General features: G+C 44.4%; 1 protein-coding gene across 3 annotated transcripts in view; it reads left to right on the top strand.

Moving 5' to 3' along the window:
- Window positions 1-754: 754 nt before the first annotated feature.
- The window catches only part of MYBPC3 (myosin binding protein C3), a 101,078-nt gene continuing 80,677 nt past the window's right edge, over window positions 755-21,155 (top strand). For 2 of the 3 annotated variants that reach the window (XM_044269497.1, XM_044269496.1), the window contains exons 1-8: window positions 755-903; window positions 7,833-8,093; window positions 11,361-11,516; window positions 14,283-14,366; window positions 14,458-14,606; window positions 17,037-17,154; window positions 17,700-17,748; window positions 20,016-20,057. In XM_044269497.1, the coding sequence (XP_044125432.1) occupies window positions 879-903; window positions 7,833-8,093; window positions 11,361-11,516; window positions 14,283-14,366; window positions 14,458-14,606; window positions 17,037-17,154; window positions 17,700-17,748; window positions 20,016-20,057 (884 nt within the window). In that variant the 5' untranslated portion in view covers window positions 755-878. The remainder of the gene's footprint in view (window positions 904-7,832; window positions 8,094-11,360; window positions 11,517-14,282; window positions 14,367-14,457; window positions 14,607-17,036; window positions 17,155-17,699; window positions 17,749-20,015; window positions 20,058-21,155) is intronic. The other variant, XM_044269498.1, reaches the window with a different exon arrangement.

Raw genomic sequence — 21,155 nt, 5'->3', positions numbered from 1 at the left:
TGTGCCAATTTTATTATTGCCCTCAAAATAGTGTCCAAATATAACCCAACGAAGGCGTAAAGAGAAGAGAAAAGTCTCTAGCTTCTATTAGAAAGTTCCAAATCTATCAAACGGCATGCACCACTGCCATAAATCTGGCACGCCTTGAGACTGCCGTCATGCTATCTAAATATCACACAGCATTAGTAAATGTAGGCCATGGAGGCCAGACACCTACAACACAACAATTGTCCCTCAACTTTAATCCAACTTGTTTCATTGCTCACATCACATGCTACAAGCATGGACAGAAGAGAAAATGGCGGACCATGGGACCTCAACTATTTCTGTCTCTGGCCTGGCGGGTCTTGAAATATCTCTATACACTGTGTACGTGTCTTGTATGTATAAAAGGTCAGCTACAAAATGACAGGAGCTTTCAGCAAGGTGGCTTCAATCAGCGAGGACGGAGAACACTCCGGTGACACTGCTGATACAGGGCGACTCATAGTAACACGGGCGAGATATGTGCTACCTGCCGTCGGGCAAGTAAAACCGCTCTTGGCAAGAGAATTGCCTGGCATAGACTTCAAATCTATACAAAAACCCACCAGGATCATAGGGTCAAACAACAAGGCACTGGCAGCTCTGCTATATATATCCCAGCTGATATGTCCTGTCAAGTGAGGTCTGCTGCCTAGAAGGTGACAGGACTGTGTGACAACAGGAGAGAGTGTCGGGGGGTGGAGCACCAAGGGTTTCTCCTTATCTTACTTTTTTAAGGGGGGTCTGTTAGAATCCAGCAGCTTCATACCAGTCTCCACCACGGACTGGATTAGTTCTTCTGCAACTTGCAAACTTCTTGTTGGACTTTTTTGTCTTCTGCAGGCTGAGCCAGGATGCCTGAGCCTGTTAAGAAAACAGGTACATGGGACATGTGGGGAGGTGACAACATGCTCTGGGGGGAAGCATGTAGAAGTAACGCATGAGATATTATGCATGGGAGATCATGGCATCTTGGCTTTTGAGGATGCTAATTTAATAGGACACATTGGTCTGGACTGTCTTAGGATGAGTGACCTTCCTATGACATTCAGTGTTAACAGGCATGCCTGGGCTTAGAATCTTCTCATCTGTCTTGCACATATACATGTACGGTATCTATATATGTTGACTGGGTTACAATTAGCATGGTCTAAGAAGTATCAGTGTGATCACTAAACTCTAAAATGGTTGACTTCTAGATGGGTGAAAGGAGCACTGAGTGCAATTTTCATAAGAATTTATGAGGGTGCCCAGCAAATAGAATCAGACATATCATAAAAATTTGATTGATGACTGGGGATCTGGCAACTGGGGATCCTCAAATCTTGAGTTTTCAATGGGTAGATGGTACCACTGAAAACATGGAACAAAACCACCATGTTCTACACAGATCTGACAGGTCTGATTGACATGTTGTGGTCTTTTGTTGGAGAGGAACCCTTTTGAAGATCTATCGAAAAATCTTTCTCTATTGGCATGGACTTATTAGAGGACAAATATGAGAGTCGGTGATGGAAATTGTTGGGTTTTGTTTGGTTATTGTCACTTATACAATAATGCATGCAGAGGTACTGTCCTTCTACTTTGAGAAGTGCTGCACCAAATAACAGTGCCCTGTAGAGCACATCATGGATTTGTATTTTTTTTTTAAATGCCCCCCACTGTAGAAAAGCGTCTACTTTCTTGTGATGGACCAGCTATTGTTGAGACTTCCATCAAGGGTTCTGATATTTTAGATAACAAGAATCCTGGAACCCCGATGGAAACCAAATAGACATCAATGTTAATGGGGGTTCCTTAACCATTATTAGTTGGGACACGTTCAATAACTGATCCATCATGGTTATGAACACAAGTTGGGATTCTTGTGACCCTGTTTTGGGGACACTTTTACTGTTTTTGCAAAGAGATATCTTGATTTTAAAGTTGCCCATTTATTTATTTTTAATCCCTGTCCTCCAAGAAATTGCAAACCTATTTTGGACTTGAATTTGCTGCCTTCTTAATATGTGTTTGATTCATCCATTGATTCAGGTTGCATAGACAGTTTTTTATGGACAATTTTTGAGGAAATTGTGTAATCTGGTTGAGAATCAGGATTGTTATTTGAGAAATATGCTTCTAATAGATTTATTCAGTGTATATTAGGCTCTGCGTATACGGCCATATTACAGATCAGAGCAGGAGCTGAGGACAGGTATGGATTCAATCTTTGGAAGATGTGCCAGCACAGGATGGGATCCTGTCCTTGTCACTTAACGTGTAGCTCATGAACAGAGCCGGCATTTAACCATATGCACTGAGCCTTCAGCTTAAAAATTTTCCCAAGTATTTTGGCTTAAGTGCAGCTGACATCGGTCTGAGCCCCCAGGTATTAAGTGTTATGATAGTCATCTATGGTATGATCATTAAAGCGTTTTTTCCATCTCAAACAGCATATTGCTACTATATGCAATTACTTCATGATTGTTGAGTCCGATATCTGGGTCCCCCACTGACCCCAAGAATAAAGGACCACAGTGCTGATTTTTCTACTGAGCTGTGATTACTTGGGTAATTTCCATGTGCTGAGTCTTTATGATCTCGACCTACAGAAAGTTTAGCATTTGCTCACTCTGGACCCCTAGGCAATAAAATCTGGGGCCCTGAATGTCCTGATGGTAAACCTGACTGATAGCCCATAGAACTTGGATTCTCACCCTAATACCCGGATAGGTCACCCTTGACTTGGCTTATGGAGGCCACAAACTCATAATTTTTATTTTTATTGATACCTTTGGAGGAGAATATGGTGACCCACATAGACACCATTATTATTATCATTTTTTTGAGAGCGCTGTTAAAACGGTTAACCAAGACCTTTACAGAGTAGCCGACTCGCGGTGGCGATGATATTTACCTGGTCCCGGCCGCTGGGTTCAGTCTCCACCGCTCCACGGATGGCTCTTCATCTCCCTGCTGCGCTGAAATCAACATTCTGTTTACCGGGGAGGAGGTGGACGTGACCTCTGCAGGCAATCGCTGGCTGCAGTGGTGACCTCCTTCCCATGCGTCACAACAAATGGTCTTGGGATACAAGGGGAGCAAAGTCACAGCTGCCGCCAGAAATTGGCTGCAGCAGTAATGTGCCCCCCCATCAACAGGATGTTGATTTCAGCACAGCAGGGAGGAGAAGAGTCGGCGGTGAAGCCATGTAGACTGAACCCAGCGTCAGGGTAAGTATGAAGACCACCGCAAGTTGGCCACTCTGGGAGGCCATTTTTAGTCTTGGATAACCCCTTTAATCCCATGGTGCTGTACATCTAAGAGAGGGTATACAGTACATAAATCATATAAAACAGCATAAAGTACAATGAGCATGAACTTAGTAACAGATTCGTTCAGAGGGGGAGAGGACCCTGGCTGCGAGAGCTTACAATCTACAAGGGGAAGGACACAGTAGGGGAGGCAGATGATGGCAGCTGAAGTGTCTATGAGTCATTAATACATGGACTGCCGTACAGGGCCCTTGCATGTGGCAGTGCCGTATGCATTGACCCATAATTGGAAGTCAGGCTAGTTAGCAAGATCATATTACACTTCAGATATGCCAAATGCAGGGGTGAGACTGTGACTTCTCCAATTTACAGTGGTTGTCAAATTGTCACCTTCAGAAGATGGACTAGTGTAGTCCAGCAATATCAGGAAATTATTCAATAAACTCCTCTGCAAGAGTTAACACTTGCAACCAGAGACTACTAGGAGAACCATGTATTTTGGGTGGAATTATCCTTTAATCTCATATGTAGGTGCCTCTAGTAGCCACAATACAGTATATACTCGAGTATCATTTGCAGCGGGTTTTTTTTTGCCCAGGCATTACCTAGAGAGACATACAGTTGTGAAGAGAAAGTCTCTGAACCTTATGGAATTATCTATATACGTCTATATGATCTCAACTTCATCTGAGTCCTTAGAATACTTGGTTTAATCAACTAAGGTCATCAATGAAGAAAGTTTGTGAAACCCTAAGTAGCTCCCCTCTTTTTTTTAACCCTGACTTCAACAAAAGTCTCTGTGTGCCTGCTGGACAAACCTGTAAAGAGGTCAGCCTATATAAAATTCTATATAAAACCAAGATTGCGTGGACAATCTTCATGTCAAGCAGGGGAATATCTCCAGATCTGAGGTCTGGACTTGACCAATGTAATATTGTTCCATGATCCAACCTCTGGTGAGGACACCCGCATCCTTTTACTCCGCATAGTCTTCCAATGTTGAGAGTTGACGTGTAGGACTGTCTTCTCCACTAGTGCTATGGAATGACCAAAAGGCGCAAGAGGCAATTTTTTGTGAGCTGTAGTTGTAACCTCTTGTCATATGGAAGTCTCATGGTCATAGGCATTAACATGTGCAACGGCAGCCTTGATTCAGTCCTTCATTCAACCATTCTACAGCATACCCTCTCTAGGAAGCCTGGTCCTAAAGAGATATTTGCAAGGGTTTCACATTTTCCATCTAAGGTCTTGATTATTGTAACCAATGAGCAAAGTTTTGCAACTTTTGGGCGGTTTAGAACCCCGTTTGCCATTTTTCCAAAAAGTGGGCAGGGCAGGGAGTGGGTATGTGTCTCTTAATAATTGTGGTGCATCTGACACTAATGTTAATAAATGTCCCCCATAGGATTTGGCCACATGGGTAGACATTGTGTGTTGAAAATCCACTGCATAGTTTGCTGCCGTTAGGCATTAAAGTCCAATTACAATCAAATTTCAATATAGATTTTGCTGCAGATTTGCCACGAATGGTGAAATCCATAGTGGAAATAAGCAGCATTAATTGACAATCTGCAAATTAAAAAATTCTGCACTGTCATGTTAATTTCCATGTGGATTCTGATTATTCAGGCAGCTCATGGATGAGATTTGCTTAAATCTGATCTGATCCACCTTTCTGCTACTGCCAAACACTGCACTTCCATGTCAGGAAATCCTCAGTGTACATGCCCCATGTAAAAGTACCTGGAGCTGGGTGGAGGGAAGTGGTAGTTGTGACACTGATAGGGGTGGTAGTAGCTCACAGTGGCTGTTCTCACTCCAACGCTCCCTGGGCTGAATGGAGAGCGCACCCGTTCTTCCTTTGGGGCACACCCTGAACCTTTTGGGGGCTCGTGCCTGGTGTTAGGTGGGGTGCCCTTGATGCTAGGTAGATGCGTGCAATGCAGGAGGGCAGCTGTTTGGTTGCAATATTAGTCTCTCTTTACTGAATAGATAATGGTTGTAGTAGTTAATATAGCAGCAATAGGCACGGGTCAGAAGTATGTTACATAGTAGGCTTCTCACAATAGTTGTGTATAGGCAGTAGCAATAAATGTTTATGGCAGTAAAGTCTTATTGCCATAAACGTGAGGTACCTTACTGTCTGAATCCAGCACGGCCTTGATAGCTGTAAACATTCTTTCAATCTCTTTTCTCTTTCCAAGGGTATTCTCTCAGTTAACTGTTCAGGCTCAGTTATGGTGTTTCCCGGATAAGGCGTCTACATGTAGGTCTTGACTCTAGTTCTGCACAACTAAGACTTCTCTCTAACCAGGGGGAAGGACCAGCCCATCACTCTGGAAACTAGGCTAGCACTTCCAGTGTTAACTTTTGTTGTCCATACGCAACCCTTTGGGGTACACAGTGCATAAACAGATAACAGTTTTTTAGCATTAAATCACAACATTTAACTCTTCAAAAAAAAAAACTAACTTTTAGCAGTGATTCACTGGGCCAATGCATACAGTATATACAAAAAAAAAATGAAATCACAAAAAGATCCTATGTACAACACTCAATTATATTTTCTGTCTGAAAGTAATGTAAACTGAAAATATGTATACTGTGAGTAGCAGTGGGGCATGTATAGAAGAGACGATGCCTCAAAACAAATATCATAAAGGCCCCTAATTATGATGTTGGTTTTTTTCACCAAGAATAGAAGAACCTAGTGTTTTTTCTGGTTTATGCCCCTTTCAAGACTTTTGAGCTTGTTCCCCACCCCTAGTTTAACCATTGCTAACAATGAGGTTCCTCTGTAGAGGGGAGTCCTGCACAGGTTCCCACCACCCAATAGGAATGAGAATAGGACCCACCATAACGGAGTCCCCTCCAAGGGCCCTAATGGATCCACATGCTCTGCCTACATGGGTTGTATGCCTTTGTGTATGAGACCCTTAAACTATTTATTCTATTATCTACTGCATAAGGCTACTTTCACACTAGCGTTCGGGCGGATCCGTTCAGAACGGATCCGCCCATAATAATGCAGACGGAGGCTCCGTTCAGTACGGATCCGTCTGCATTATTTTAGCAAAAAAAAGCTAAGTGTGGAAATAGCCTGGGACGGATCCGTCCAGACTTTCAATGTAAAGTCAATGGGGGACGGATCCGCTTGAAGATTGAGCCACATTGTGGCATCTTCAAACGGATCCGTCCCCATTGACTTACATTGTAAGTCTGGACGGATCCGCACGCCTCCGCACGGCCAGGCGGACACCCGAACGCTGCAAGCAGCGTTCAGCTGTCCGCCTGTCCGTGCGGAGGCGAGCGGAGCGGAGGCTGAACGCCACCAGACTGATGCAGTCTGAGCGGATCCGCCTCCATTCAGACTGCATCAGGGGTGGACGGCTGCGTTCGGGTCCGCTCGTGAGCTCCTTCAAACGGAGCTCACGAACGGAATACCGAACGCTAGTGTGAAAGCAGCCTAATATGGGTGGGTTTATACTGCACATGGAGACCTCAAGATATGATGGCCAACGTTGATGGATCTTAACTTGTACAACAAAACGAAGATGATCACACTTGCTACAAGCCCCGGAGGAGCGGAGCAAGAGATTATTTAGTGGCTTTGGCTATAACAGTTGTTCCCAGTTGCAGTCCTCACACTGATGCTCCCTAGGGCTGAACAGTGGGAGGATGGTGGTTGGGGTACCTTTGGTATTGTGGGTTTGGTGCAAGTGCAAGGCAAGAGATGTAGATGGATTGGAAAATGGTGATGGAGTCAGTAATCAGACCAGTTGCAGAAAATAGATAAGTCTGTCTTTACTAAAGTGCCGAATTTAGTACATCCAATTAGTACAATTCACAGTGCAAATATTCCCAAATAGCGTTGTATGGCTATAAGCAAGGATTGAGGTTGTAGTACTCCTTTCCTCTATCTTTCCATAGTCTCTCTCGGCAGAATCTAAGGCTGGCAATAAGGTTCTTGAAAAACTTCTCTGTAATTCCCAGCTGAGAGGTACAGAATTAAGATACAGCTGGACTTGTGTCAAAGTGTGAAAGGGTGTATTAGCAAAGTCCCTCTCACTGCAGTAAAGTTTCAGCATTAAACAGCAAATATCTTACTGACCCGACTCCAGTGCTCGGCCGTGCAGATTCTGGACTTTCTACTGGAGAGTAGAAATGGCTTTCTTTCTTTGTATAGGTCTCTCAGAGGTTGCGATTCTCTGGAACGTAGGCCTAGTACTCTGAGGAGGGAGCACATGTAGCTTACCTCACTTCCTCAGCTAACACACTACATTGCCCTAGCCTGAACTAGGGGCGGACCTAAGTCCCTCTCCCAGCTTCCTACAGGGGTAGCGTCAGGATTATTATCCCTGACTGATCCTTACAAAACTATAAGGGTGCCATACAATACATTAGATAACATTACACAGCAATAACGATTTGCAAGTACCCTATTCTAGGGGTACCGCGCCAAAGGATCCCCCAAATCTCTCTCTGAACTGTAGTGTTCCCTGTATGGTTTTGCAGTATTACTCCACTACTTTTGCTCACTTTTATGCACAGCTTTTACCAAGAAGCCAAAATCTTCAGAGGTTGTGGTCGGAGATTCCATTACCTTTGAGGCTGAGGTAGAGAAAGATGGTCTTAGGGTGAGGTGGCAGAAAAATAACGTAGACATCGCCGCTAGTGACAAGTACATCATCAAAGCCGATGGCAAAAGCCACTCCTTGACCATCAACAAGGCTAGCGCCGAAGATGAAGTCGTCTACGCCATTATTGCTGGGGCCGCAAAGGTGAAGTTTGAACTCAAAGTAAAGGAACCAGGTAGGAACTAAACGGCCACATCCATTCATTCAACATATATTACAACAGGTGTTACATATAATAAGTATTGGTTGTTTGCAACGTCCACTCTCTTGGAATATTACTATGTTATATAACACCCAGATCCACATCTACCATACGGGAGAATTACATTTATTTTATTTTTTATTTCTTATGTTTTAGGTACAATAGTTGCAATTTTTTCTTCCTAACCACCGTATTTTCACTGTGTAAACATTGTGGCACAATTACTAATTTGGGGCATATTCACACACAGAACCTAAGCAACTTAATGTCACAATATGATGCACTTTGGTTGAGCGCACCTCTGTCTCCTGTGCCAGTCTCTAATAAGGCTACTTTCACACTTGCGTTTTTGCCTGATCAGCAAAAACACTTGCGTTTTTGATAATACAACCGGCTGCATCCGTGATGAACGGATCTGGTTGTATCATCTTTAAAATAGTCATGGCGAATCCGTCTCTAAAACCATTGTAAGTCAATGGGTGCCGAATCTGTTTTCTATTGTGTCCGAGAAAATGGATCCGGCACCATTGACTTGCATTGTGTGTCCGTTTTGCTCCGTATCCCATGCCGGACGGTTTGCTCTCCAGTATGGGAACGCAACCAAACGGAACGGAATGCATTTTGGAGCACTCCGTTCTGTTCAGTTCCGTTTTGTCCCCGTTGACATTGAATGGGGACAAAACGGAAGCGTTTTTCTCCGGTATTGAGATCCTCTGGCGGATTTCAATACCAGAAAAGAAAAATGCCTAAGAAAGAAGACGTACCAACAACCACTGAGATGCTACACACGTGTAACATGCTAACTGCTGGACATGGAGAAGGGAGTCAGTGCGGAAGCGTGGCTTTATGGGACCATGCTTCACCATGAGGATGGCACTGTTGGGACTTAGTGGGTAGTTGGCATTATGAGAGCTTTTATGAGACTGGCACTCTGGGAACTACAATGACTACTATCAGTATTGATTGGAGTACACGACGCAGATGTTTAAAAGGTGCGCCGTAGTATTCAAGGGTAAGACTTACAGCTACATGCTTGGCATCGCATGTTGGGAGCTTCTTGAGTGCCGACTCCTTTTTACCCATCTCTATGTAGCCTGGTAATCCATGCATTAGTAATATACTGACATAGTGAACCAGACATTAAGAAAGTAAGATGATAGGTGAGGGTCAAGAAAACAGACAACCCCTTTAAGAGGGTCATAAGGTGAAGGTCAACTTGTGTTTCCTAACAGAAACTGAACACATCAACCCAAAAAGTTGCTTGCACCATCAGAATCTTGAAGTTCCCCTTTTTGCACAATATTCCTTTTACTTTCTGTGCTAATAATACGTATACCAGCTTAGAAACCCTTCTGGAAATCTGCAGACTATTGCTCTCTTCCATCTTCCTCTTCCTTTGCCGTCACCAAAGATATATTTTACACAGCAGCTCGTGTTGAGGTATAACCGAGAAATGGAACATTTTTAGCTCCATCTTCTTGGGCCTGCTTCGTGAACTCTAAACCTGTAAATCATGACTTATAGGATTTAGGTTCTCGGCGTTTCCCTTTTTAACTGCAATCCTATCCCGAGACGGATCATAAAAAAAGGAGCATTTCAGATAGTGTGTTTATGACGCTCGCCCGTCTTTAGCTCCTGTGCAGCTGTCAGGGAGGCATAGGATGACTTATCTCATATGTCTTCATCCGGAGTAATGTTGTATGGCATCGCTTGCCGCTAAACAATTAGTAGGGGAGGCAGAATGAACAAAACTGACTTCTTCTTCAAGGGTCGGAAATAATTTTGAGGCTTTGGGAGCGCTCAAGTTACATGGTACTTCCATGATTGGTACTTACTTGCTAGAGGAAATGCTCATTTTTCTTGACAGTTCTACTTTTTTGGCTAATTCCGATCAGATAATAAAAAATAAATCCTAGATCTGTTGCCTTTTCCCAAATTGTTCCCCATTAGACTCCATTTAACTTTTTGCATCTTCAAACTGGAAGTTTCTATATCTATGTTTTGGCCACATTTTGTTAAAAAGGACCTGTCCCCTCTCCTGACATGTCTGCTTTAGTAACTACTTGCATTCCCCATGTTATAACAATTCTGCATCATCTATTCATATGACCAGGGGTGCACCACCAATGAGGCCAGTTGAGGCGACAGTACCAGGTAGGGACAAGAGGGGGCAGCGGAAGGGCCATGGGCAATGAGCGCTTTCATTGTGGCAAAGGGGTTAGGTTAAGAAATTGTCATTTGGGAAGGGGGGCACCGTTTCAGTTTTGGCCTCAGGCAGCAGAAAGGCTAGGTGCACCCCAGCTTATGACTCTATGTTGTGCTAGTCCTATGTTATTCCTTCTACTAGTTTATGAAGGTCCAGATGGCTGTTAAAAGTTGTGGGAGGTGTCCCTGCATAGTCTGACACTATCCAATCCATGAACACTCCCCCAACTGGTAATGCCCATCTGGACTTTCATTGCAAACTGCTAGTAATTCATTCATAACTTCTAGTAGAAGTCATAGAGAAACAAGCACAACATATAAGTCATAAGTATAAATGCTCCAAAATGGTTCTTACATGGGGAATGCAAGCAGTTGCTAAAACAGACATGTCAGGAGAGGGGACATCATCTGTTTAAAAGTATCTGGAAAGATGACGCAAAGACCTATTGTCTTATAACGAAAACCCATGGAGGACATCCAAGCTCTTGGTCAAATTTGAGTAGAAAAGATACGGGTGATAGCTATAGGGAATGCAGAGATAGAAGTCACAACCAAGACCTGGAACCTGAAAGCCTCTGAGAAGACACCAGGACTATTAAGGGCACGGGGTGAATGGACACCCTGGAGCTCAGAAGCTTCAAGATATGCCTCATGGACAGAATATGGTAGAAAGCCACAAGGGTCTTCAGTGGTTTGGTAAATCAAGGTTTCAACTCTTTCATTCATATTCCAAATTATCTCACCAGCATCCCGTGATAACCTGCCTGTTGCTAGCAGCCTCTTTACAATCTAACAGCACGGTTAAGACTAACCCCTGTGTATGGTAACACTGAAATGTCTACTTGTAGCCTCTCACTAATCATGACCAATAAGGTCCAGTGGAGATTTATTATGCATTCGTTAGCAATGTATTATGTTCTAAGGCATGCCGATCCTTAGGTATCAGTGTAAGACACCCCAAAATGTTAAATTTTATCAAAGTGTAAAAAAAAATTATTGCGCCCAACTGATTGAAATTCCTATAAAAACCTGTAGCAAAAGCCAAAGATGCTCCAGCTCCTGCACCAGAAGCTCCAGCATCTGCTCCAGAAGCTCCAGCGCCTGCCCCAGAGGCACCAGCACCAGCACCTGCTCCAGAAGCTCCAGCACCTGCTGTAGAGGGAGAGAAGAAAGATGAGGCACCTGTTGACGGTAATTCTAGCTATATATATATATGGCATTATAATAGTTTCTACCATTCAAAGCAGGTACATTTTGAAGAGGGTTCCTGTAAGGTAAATTGTTCCCCCCCCCCCCCATAGTAGTTACTAGTTGGAAAATCAAGGTCAACCAAGGCATTGAGCCTTTTGGATATGTCTTAAATTACCTACCTTCTCCGGCTCTCCGTGCAGAAGACTGATATCTAGCTCCAGCTCCAAACTGCCGTAAATTTCAGAAAGTATTTATGCCAGTTTTTGACGTAAATAATGATGAATTTGCAAGGACCGATGGTCCCATTCTCGTGATGCCCTCACTCCCCCCTCGTCGTGCCCCCTTTTTGTAGACTTGGCCAAGGAGGTATAAAATACAGTTTGCAACTAGAAAAGTCACAAATCTGGTGGATTTTCTACACCAGGCAAATTATGAATTTCCCCCAAAGTTTGAATCTAACCACACAACAGTTCTATAACTGTATTGTTGGAAATCGGCTGATTGTTGCTGGGATGGCTTTGCTACCACAAATCTTTCACTTCTACTTACCTGCCCGTACCATAAGAAAGGAAGGAAGAATAGGGTAAGTCTTAGAACTCAGCCCCAACCCCCGATGATCCAGAGAGAAGACAAAAAAAAAGTCAGTACGAGCACACGGCACGGTTGTGTGGCAATTTCGATCTGGCTGCTTTACGTTCAAATACCACACGGCCGTACAGTCCAAAGCAGGCTCTAATTAAAGTATTAATACCTCACTGTCCAGTGGGTCTATATTGTTAATGGTAACAATACAGACCAACTTAAAGGGGTTGTCAGAACTGAACCCGGACATATCCCCTTCTTCCCCCACTCAGCCCCTGTGACATGAGCATCCGAGCATTTCATGCTCCAATGCTCCTTCTTTTTTGTTTGCATTTTTACACTGCTAGGCGGAAGCTTCCACCTAGCAGAGTTCCCGGTGATGTCAATGGCACTGCTGAGCAGACTTTACCGCTGCTAGGGGCAGTGCTAAAGCCCGCCCATTAGTGCCAGTGACATCACCGGGTTCACTGCTAGAAAGAAGCCTCCACCTAGCATATCTATGTAGAGCCCGGTACGTCACCAGATCTTCAGAAAAAGCCATTGCCCTGCGCGATTCAGTGCAGGGCAAGGGAGAGCATCGGAGCATGAAATGTCAGAGGGGCTGAGTGGGGGAAGAAGGGGATATGTCCAGGTTCAGCTCTCAATCCCTTTAACAGTGCGGTCTTAGTAGTTTATCAGAACCCATATGGCTGAACGGTACTCATTCGCTGCGTGGCTGCGTTTCAAGTGCCAAACAACTGCACCGTGTGGTTGCACACTAAGGTTTGTACCTTTTCTACTGTAAAGGGAAGAAAGGACTTTATAAGACTGTGTATTTAACATGTCAGCATGATCAACCCTAGTAAACCAGGCATCTTCTAGTGTTGATCATGCTGAGTGCAACAATCCCGCTCTTTCAGAGATCTACTTTGCATGCACCGATTGAACTCTCGCCAGATTTCAGGGTGAGGCTTCAGAACATTGATGAAGCCTGGCCCTGTCAATGAGATGGAGACAGGGAGTGGATAAGGTGGAAAGGCGGAGGTGAAGTGGTGCTCTAAGTGGCCAGGCCTGCCGTTAATTTCTTTGAACATCTCATTAGCATAAAAGTACTAATTTCTCAACAAACTGATCCTAATTAGTGGTCGCTGCACTCAGCAGGATGAACCCTACCAGGCGGTATGTGTGAGGCTTGATCATGCTGACAAATGCTCTTTAGGCCTGCCATACACATGAGGGAGTAAGCGGCTGATCAGTTGTTTGCGGAATCCTTCATATGGACGTTCCCACCAACAACATGCCAGACTAAACTGACTCCCTGGTCTTTCAGCTCAATGGCAAACGATTGGTCAATCAGTTGTTCGTGGGATCATTCATGCGAACGATCCCACCGACAACGTGCCAGACTAAACTGACTCCCTGGTCTTTCAACACAATGGCGAATGATCAGCAGATGAGTCATCCATGGGATCATTCATATGAAGATCCCACTAGCAACGTGCCAGACTAAACTGACTCCCTGGTCCTTCAGCATAATGGCAAATCAGTTGTCCATGGTATCATTAGTACGAACGATCCCACCAACAACGTGCCAGACTAAACTGACTCCCTGGTCTTTCAGCTCAATGGCAAACGATTGGTCAATCAGTTTTTCGTGGGATCATTCATGCGAACGATCCCACCAACAACGTGCCAGACAAAACTGACTCCCTGGTCCTTCAACACAATGGCAATCAGCTGCTCAGTCGTCTTTAGTATCATTATTACGAACGATCCCGTCAGCAATGTCTCAGACTAAACTGTCTCCCTGGTCCTTCAGCACAATGGCAAACACATGGCCGATCATACCTTACACGTTATGTCAGTTGACAAGGATGAACTTTTCCAACCTAGCCAGTCACAATTGTGGCAGACAGAAAGTAGCCGAAATCAGTATCACCCATTTCGACTCACTTTAATCTAATGAGTATGTTTTAGGTGTCAGCCTGATAAGCATATAGATTGTTCACCCATAATTCCTCTGACTCCTCGATCCCAGTCCACCTTGGCATCTGCTGAGGTTTGCCCGATGTTGATGCCAGCCCGCCACCAATCCATATATATTAAGTTCTTTCTGCCACTGGTTCCCCAGATACTCCAGCACTTTAGCATTGCTACCATTAATGGTAATCTAACCTGTATGCTTATCTCTTTCCAATCTCATAGCTCCCGCACCACCACCACCGGAGGCTCCCAAGGATGACATCGGCCTTTTCATGGAGAGACCAGTTGATGGAGAAGTCTCTGTTGGTCAGTCTCTTAGTACTGCTGCCTGCTATATTGTATTATACTAGAAAGCCATGGATTTTTCTCATCTGTACAATTTAATTTCACCCTTTAGGGGCAAACATAAAATTCACTGCGAAGGTTAGTGGCGCCAACCTACTGAAGAAACCGGTGGTGAAATGGTTCAAGGGCAAATGGATGGACCTGTCCAGCAAAGTGGGCAAACACCTGCAGATCTCTGAGACGTACGACCGAAACAATAAGGTAAAGGGAGAGATTACTTACCATCGACGGTAGAAATTTGAAAGGTTGGATTCTGGATCATCTTTTATAAGGGTACTTTCACCTTTGCATTGTTAGGATCCGTCAATGCATTTCCATGGAATTCCGGCAAGTGTTCCGGAATTTTGGATGGAGAAAATACCGCAGCATGCTGCGAAATACCATAAGAGGGACTGAACTGATGCATCCTGAACGGATTGCTCTCTATTCAGAATGCATTAGGATTAAACTGATCATTTTTTTCCGGTATTGAGCCCCTAGGACGGAACTCAATACCGGAAAAGAATACCGCTAGTGTGAAAGTACCCTTAGAACTCTTGATATTGTTTCTCTTTAATTGCTGCTGGAAATGCACAAACATCAGGGTGTTACCAGTCCACTTCTTAAAGGAACGTGTCTGACCAATCAGTGCAAAGAAATGGTAACACCCAGTGGTGAAATCATTCCTACATATCAAGGTGGAATAACAGGGGAAAGATACAACAAGGACTTCTAAGAAAATATGCTTCAGAATGGCGAATGCAAGTAGTTTTCCATTACTCAGTAATTGGATTATAATCACAGGACATGCTTGCAATATAATATAATTTGAATTCCAATGTAGTCACCTACCTCTGGTCCCGCTCACCATGGTTACAGGCAGGACAGCATGCACTAAGTCATGATTAATGCACGTATGTGGGCTGATTATGGCTCAGAATAGAAACCCACGACTGGACTAATGACCGGGTTTTGCATTTTCTATCTGGAACGTGCTGGTATTATTTGTAGCACTCGCTTAGAATAGAGAGATCTAATTGAGTTTGCTATTTTTGGGTAAATATTCCAGGAACCAGAGCAAGTTAAGGTCTGTGCTGCACAGTAACCCTAGATGCGGTGACCGGGTTGTGCGATCAGTCTCCTAGGCTCTTGTATTTAGCATGGAGACCTCTGCCATTAATAATTTTCATAAGGGATGGCCTATCCTAAGGATCAATATCTGATTGTCACGGGTCTGACACATCGCATCTCCACCTATACACTGTTGAAGGGTAGCTCCAGCGCCGGAAGTTGGCGCCAGAACTGCACACAATCATTTATTGCCTAGTGGACAGAATTGGTAACTGCAGCACTGCTCCTATTGAAGTGACTGGGAGCAGCACTGGTATCTCCAAGGTCTACTTCCAGCACAGTAGCCACTCTGCAACAGCTTACTGGTGGGGGGGTGTGCAGCGAGCCCTGAAGGAGCCGGTGCAGGGGATAGGAGTGGTAGTGGCCCTGATGAAGTGTAGTGTCACGCTGTATCCCCTGAGGATCAGTGCATTGGAAATGTAGTACTAAAGAATGAAGCCAGAGTTAAACATAACAAAGTCTTTTTACTACTGTGAGTGCAACATGGAACTTCAAATACATTCAATAGCAGCTGATTTCAAGTGCAAAACTTCTGTGGCACCAGTAAGAAATATGGAGGCAGGTTGGATGGTAGCAATTTAGCACCTAGGTCATACTGGCCTAGTAACGTTCTGGGTGATGGGTGTCTTTGCTGTAGTCCCTCACCTTGCAGCAGTGTCTGGAGATGCTGGTTTTAGCTGTTCACTCTGCTGCTAAACGTTTCAAGACTTCACTTGAGGCAGAAAAATAAGTGATCTCTCTGGAGAATCTGTAACAGGAGCATGAGCTCTGGCTGGTGCTTCCTCTCCACACTCAGGTTGCTCTGGAGCTCCCCCTCCTAGCAGGATGCACGACTGTATGTATTTTGCGGTACACAAAACACGGATATGCAAAAAAACAAAAACGGATGACATCTGTGTTGCATCCGTTTTTTTTTGCTGATAAATTGTAATAAGGCCTGTCCTTCTCCGCAAAACGGACAAGAATAGGACATGTTAAAAAAATTTGCGGAATGAACATGCGGACATACGAAAACAGAATGCACACGGAGTCATTTCCGTTTTTTTTCAAGCCCCATTGAAGGGAAAGGTTCCGCATGCAGACCTGTAAAAAAAACCTGAACGGAAACGTTAAAAAAAAGCCCTAACTTTAAATTTCAAACACAACTTCTTCGACATTATCTGATCCACTCCTAACTAGCCGTGCCCTCTGCGCCATTGCCAGCCTTGCGTCGTTAATAGCTGATTGGTTGCTAGAACGTAAAGGGGTTGTCTGAGCTAGAAAACTGACTGCAGTTTGCAATGCAAGTCCTGTGCCTGTGTTATACACAATCCATTGAGTTTAATGGGCAATATGTAATGCTTTGCTTTCCCTATGGTATCGCTGTAGGGAAACTGAACACATATTCCCTGGTTCCTGGGCAAATCAGAATGTGTGTATAGGATTCCTTATAATCTTATCCACTTTGCTGGTACTGTACAATGCAAGCGGCAGATCCCGGATGTATCCGTAAACGCATATCTGTCTTCCATTTGCTTTCAGATTTATACCTTTGAGATCCAGATTATCAAGGCCAAGACCACCTATGCCGGAGGATACAGGTGTGAAGTATCCAGCAAGGACAAGTTTGACAGCTGCAACTTTAACTTAAACGTGAATGGTAAATTTCACGGAAATCTTCAATTATACACCAGAAAAAAAAAAAATAATTCTTATACGGGTAGGACCACACGACGTGGCCGCGATGTGTTTGAGTACCGAGCAGCCGCAAGGATCACAGGGGTTCCACAACCGCTGCCCTGCATAATATACTATTAGGGCACAGATACTGGGCTGTAGCTGCAATGCTTTGAGGCAGGACTTAGGGGATCCACCGACCCAAACTTGGGAAAACTAGGAAAAGAAGACCCAGTCAGGTTTAACCCATTGCAGCCATGAGTTGTCGATGGGACCTGCAACCTAACGTGGCAATTGTACATGACCTTGCCACCATAGACCACAATACAAGTCACGTGTGCCTTTGACCTGTCCTCAGTTTGGCTGTCATAGATAAGTCACACACATTTTGATGATGTCATCGTGTGACATGACTGCTGGATGTGATGTCACTAGGGACAATAAATACACCTGTCCTGGTAAATTGTATTTCCATGCTGGGCCTTGCTTTTTTATAAATCTAATTAATCTTTTTTTTAATCCATCCAGAGGTCAACACTGCCGGTGACATAGATATCCGCTCTGCCTTCAAACGCACGTAAGTATCAGGTTTCTCTTTATTGTGTCTGTTAATTAAAGGGGTTTTCCCATTTCAGACAATGGAGGTATATCGCTAGGATATGCCCCCATTGTCTGATAGGTGCGGGTCCCACCCCTGGGATCCACACCTACACTGAGAACGGAGCCCCGAAAGGTATGGAAGGCGCACTGCGCAGCCGCCCACCATTCATTTCTATGGGGCCACTGCTGGCTCGGCTATTTCCGTTGGTCCCATAGAAATGAATAAGAGCTGTGGCCGCGCAAGTGTGGTGCGCTCCTATTCACTACTACGAGGAGAGCGCTTGGTGGTGGCCGGACGCTGGAAAACCCGAGGTCCTCCGGCCACCACCTTCCCCGCTCAGTTCTCGGTGTAGGTGTGGGACACGCACCTATTAGACAATGGGAGCATATCCTAGCGATATTCCCCCATTGTCTCAGATGGGAATACCCCTTTAAGGCCTACCTCCTGAAAATGTAGGTGTAATACACTGAAACGGGTTGTCCCACCTGGGCTTATATGGTACATCAAAAGGATATGTAATAAACGTGCGATGGGTGCAGGTCCTGTCTCCCTTCTCAATAACAGGGCCCTGTCACTCTCCACTGGGAAGGGAGAGAAGGCAGCGCATGCGCGGCTCTCTCTGTTCACGGATATAGTCGAGTAAGCACATTTTCAGTCTCATAGCAGTGAATAGAAAGGGGAGCAGGACTTGCCTAAACCTAAAGGGCGTCTGTGAACCATAAATTCACTGGTAAACCAGACACAATACCAGTAAAGTGCACCGAGGGTGGGACCAAGCCACTCAGTGCACCCTCTCCCCTCCTGCTTCCTTTGCCCGCTCCTTCTTCTCCATCTTGATGGACAGGGCCAGGTTCCTGCATAGTCATCTCGCGTGGCCCTGCCAATCAAGAAGAAGAGGGAGGAGCTGGCACAGGAAGCAGGAGGGGAAAGGGTGCACAGAGTGGCTTGGGCCCGCCTTCTGTGCACTTAACTATAAATATATATATGGTTTAAAAGTATTTCTCATGAATGATGCAATAGATCGCTAAATGAAAGCCACTGTATCATTCAGCTGAGACATTGTACCTGGTTTATCAGCGAATTCCCTGGCGACAGGCAGCCAGAAAGGGATGGAAAACAGGCAAAAATGAGTCCAAAGAAAGTCAATGTACCCATCATGGTATACATCTGAATACGGTTTTTGTCCGTTCAGATCTATGCTCTTTGACAGAAAGTCCTGTGGAGGTCTAAAAGTTGGAAAAGTTAAAAGAGTTTTCCCAAATTTTTATACTGATGACCTATCATCTGGATAGGTCATCTGTACCTGATCGGTGGGGGTCTGACACTCTGACACCCGGGACCCCTGTTGATCAGCTGTCTGAGATGGCACCGACACTCACAGTAGCTCTGCCTAGGCCTAGGTTCATCAGTCGCATGGCCTAGGTGCAGCTCAGCCATATTGAAGTGAATGGGGCTGAGCACGATACCAAACATGGCCACTATACAATGTACGGCGCTGTGCTTGGAGAGCTGATGAAGACCACAGCGCTACCGCGAGCATGGCTGCCTTCTCAAATAGCTGATCAGCGGAGGTCCCGGGTGTCGGACCTCCACTGATCATGTACTGATGACCGATCTGGAGGATTGGCCATCAGTTAAAAAAAATCCTAGAAAACTCCTTTTATTAGTTATGTTTATTTAAATGTTATTTGGCTATAAATAAATATTGTAATATTGGATTTTTCAATGTGTATTGGTTGCCATTAGGGATGAGTGAATCGATTTTGGATTAAACATTCAAAGTTGTTTTGCATAAAACTTCGTTCTAATACTGTACGGAGCAGGAGCTCCGTACAGTATTAGAATGTATTGGCTCGATGAGCCGAAGTTATTGCTTCGCGAAGTCTCACGAGACTTTGTGCAATAACTTCATAAATTAATTTGTACTGTAAAAAAACATTTCCCGAACTCGGGTTCGGTTCCAAGTGGTACCTTACTGAACCCGATTTCGGAAATGTTTTTATACAGTACAAATTAATTTATGAAGTTATTGCGTGAAGTCTCGCAAGACTTCGCGAAGCAAACACTTCGGCTCATCGGAGCCAATACATTCTAATACTGTACGGAGCTCCTGCTCCGTACAGTATTAGAACAAAGTTTTATGCGAATCGACTTTGGATGTTTCATCCGAAGTCGATTCACTCATCCCTAGTTGCCATGTTATAGTAGTGAATAGATGTCTAAAATTTGTCTAAAACACCCAGGGGCTTAGTAGGACCAGCAAGAAGGAGGATATCCGTCGCCAGGTAGCTAAGCTTTGCTCCGGCAATTCTCATAAAACATCCCAATGACTGTCTTCCTAATAGGACACCATAAATCTGTTCTTATATTAATACTACCACTTGGCTGACTGATCTTGAAGGCAATGAAAGGGACCTTCTCAAGGCAGAGGCTTCGGTGGTGGGAAGTTCTGATACAATTTCATATCTATAGCTACATTTAGGAAAAGTAGCATTTACTAACCAGTCATCTTCCTTACCCTGTATAACCAACATAGTAAGGACCATGAATGAAAAGTGAGGGGTGCATACAATGTAACAGCTACACAGACCACCTCCTTGAGAAGACCACCTCTTTATCTAGACTAGAGTTCCTGTGGCAGATTTTCACTTCCATATCTTATGCATATTGACCATGTTCTTTGAGAGGTCTATCCCTCTAGAAGACAAGATTTCAAAGCCAAATGTAATGTCTACCCTAGCCAACATGCCCCTAGGTTTACAGTCATAACTGCAACGTCTATTAACATGTCTGCCATCGCAACTAGATTTTATATATTGCATATTTATCAACTGGCATCCTCCAGAACAAATGTATGCAGAGTTTGGTACACAGGATAGAGAGATCACCTGTGGTCAGATGTATGCAGAGTTTGGTACACAGGATAGAGAGATCACCTGTGGTCAGATGTATGCAGAGTTTGGTACACAGAAGAAAGCGATCAGTTGTGGTCAGATGTCTGCAGAGTTTGATATAGAGGAATAATAGATCACCAGTGGTCAGATGTCTCCAGAGTTTAATATAGAGGAATAAGAGATCACCAGTGGTCAGATGTATGCAGAGTTTGGTACACAGAAGAGAGTGATCAGTTGTGGTCAGATGTCTGCAGAGTTTGGTGCACAGTAGAGAGTGATCAGTTGTGGTCAGATGTATGCAGAGTTTGATACACAGTAGAGAGTGATCACCAGTGGTCAGATGTATGCAGAGTTTGGTACACAGTAGAGAGTGATCACCAGTGGTCAGATGTATGCAGAGTTTGATACACAGTAGAGAGTGATCACCAGTGGTCAGATGTATGCAGAGTTTGGTACACAGTAGAGAGTGATCACCAGTGGTCAGATGTA

The sequence above is a fragment of the Bufo gargarizans genome, chromosome 10 (assembly GCF_014858855.1).
Source record: "Bufo gargarizans isolate SCDJY-AF-19 chromosome 10, ASM1485885v1, whole genome shotgun sequence".
Taxonomy (NCBI): Eukaryota; Metazoa; Chordata; class Amphibia; order Anura; family Bufonidae; genus Bufo; species Bufo gargarizans.
The sequence above is the reverse complement of the archived record's forward strand: the minus strand, read 5'-3'. Positions and strand labels throughout refer to the sequence as shown.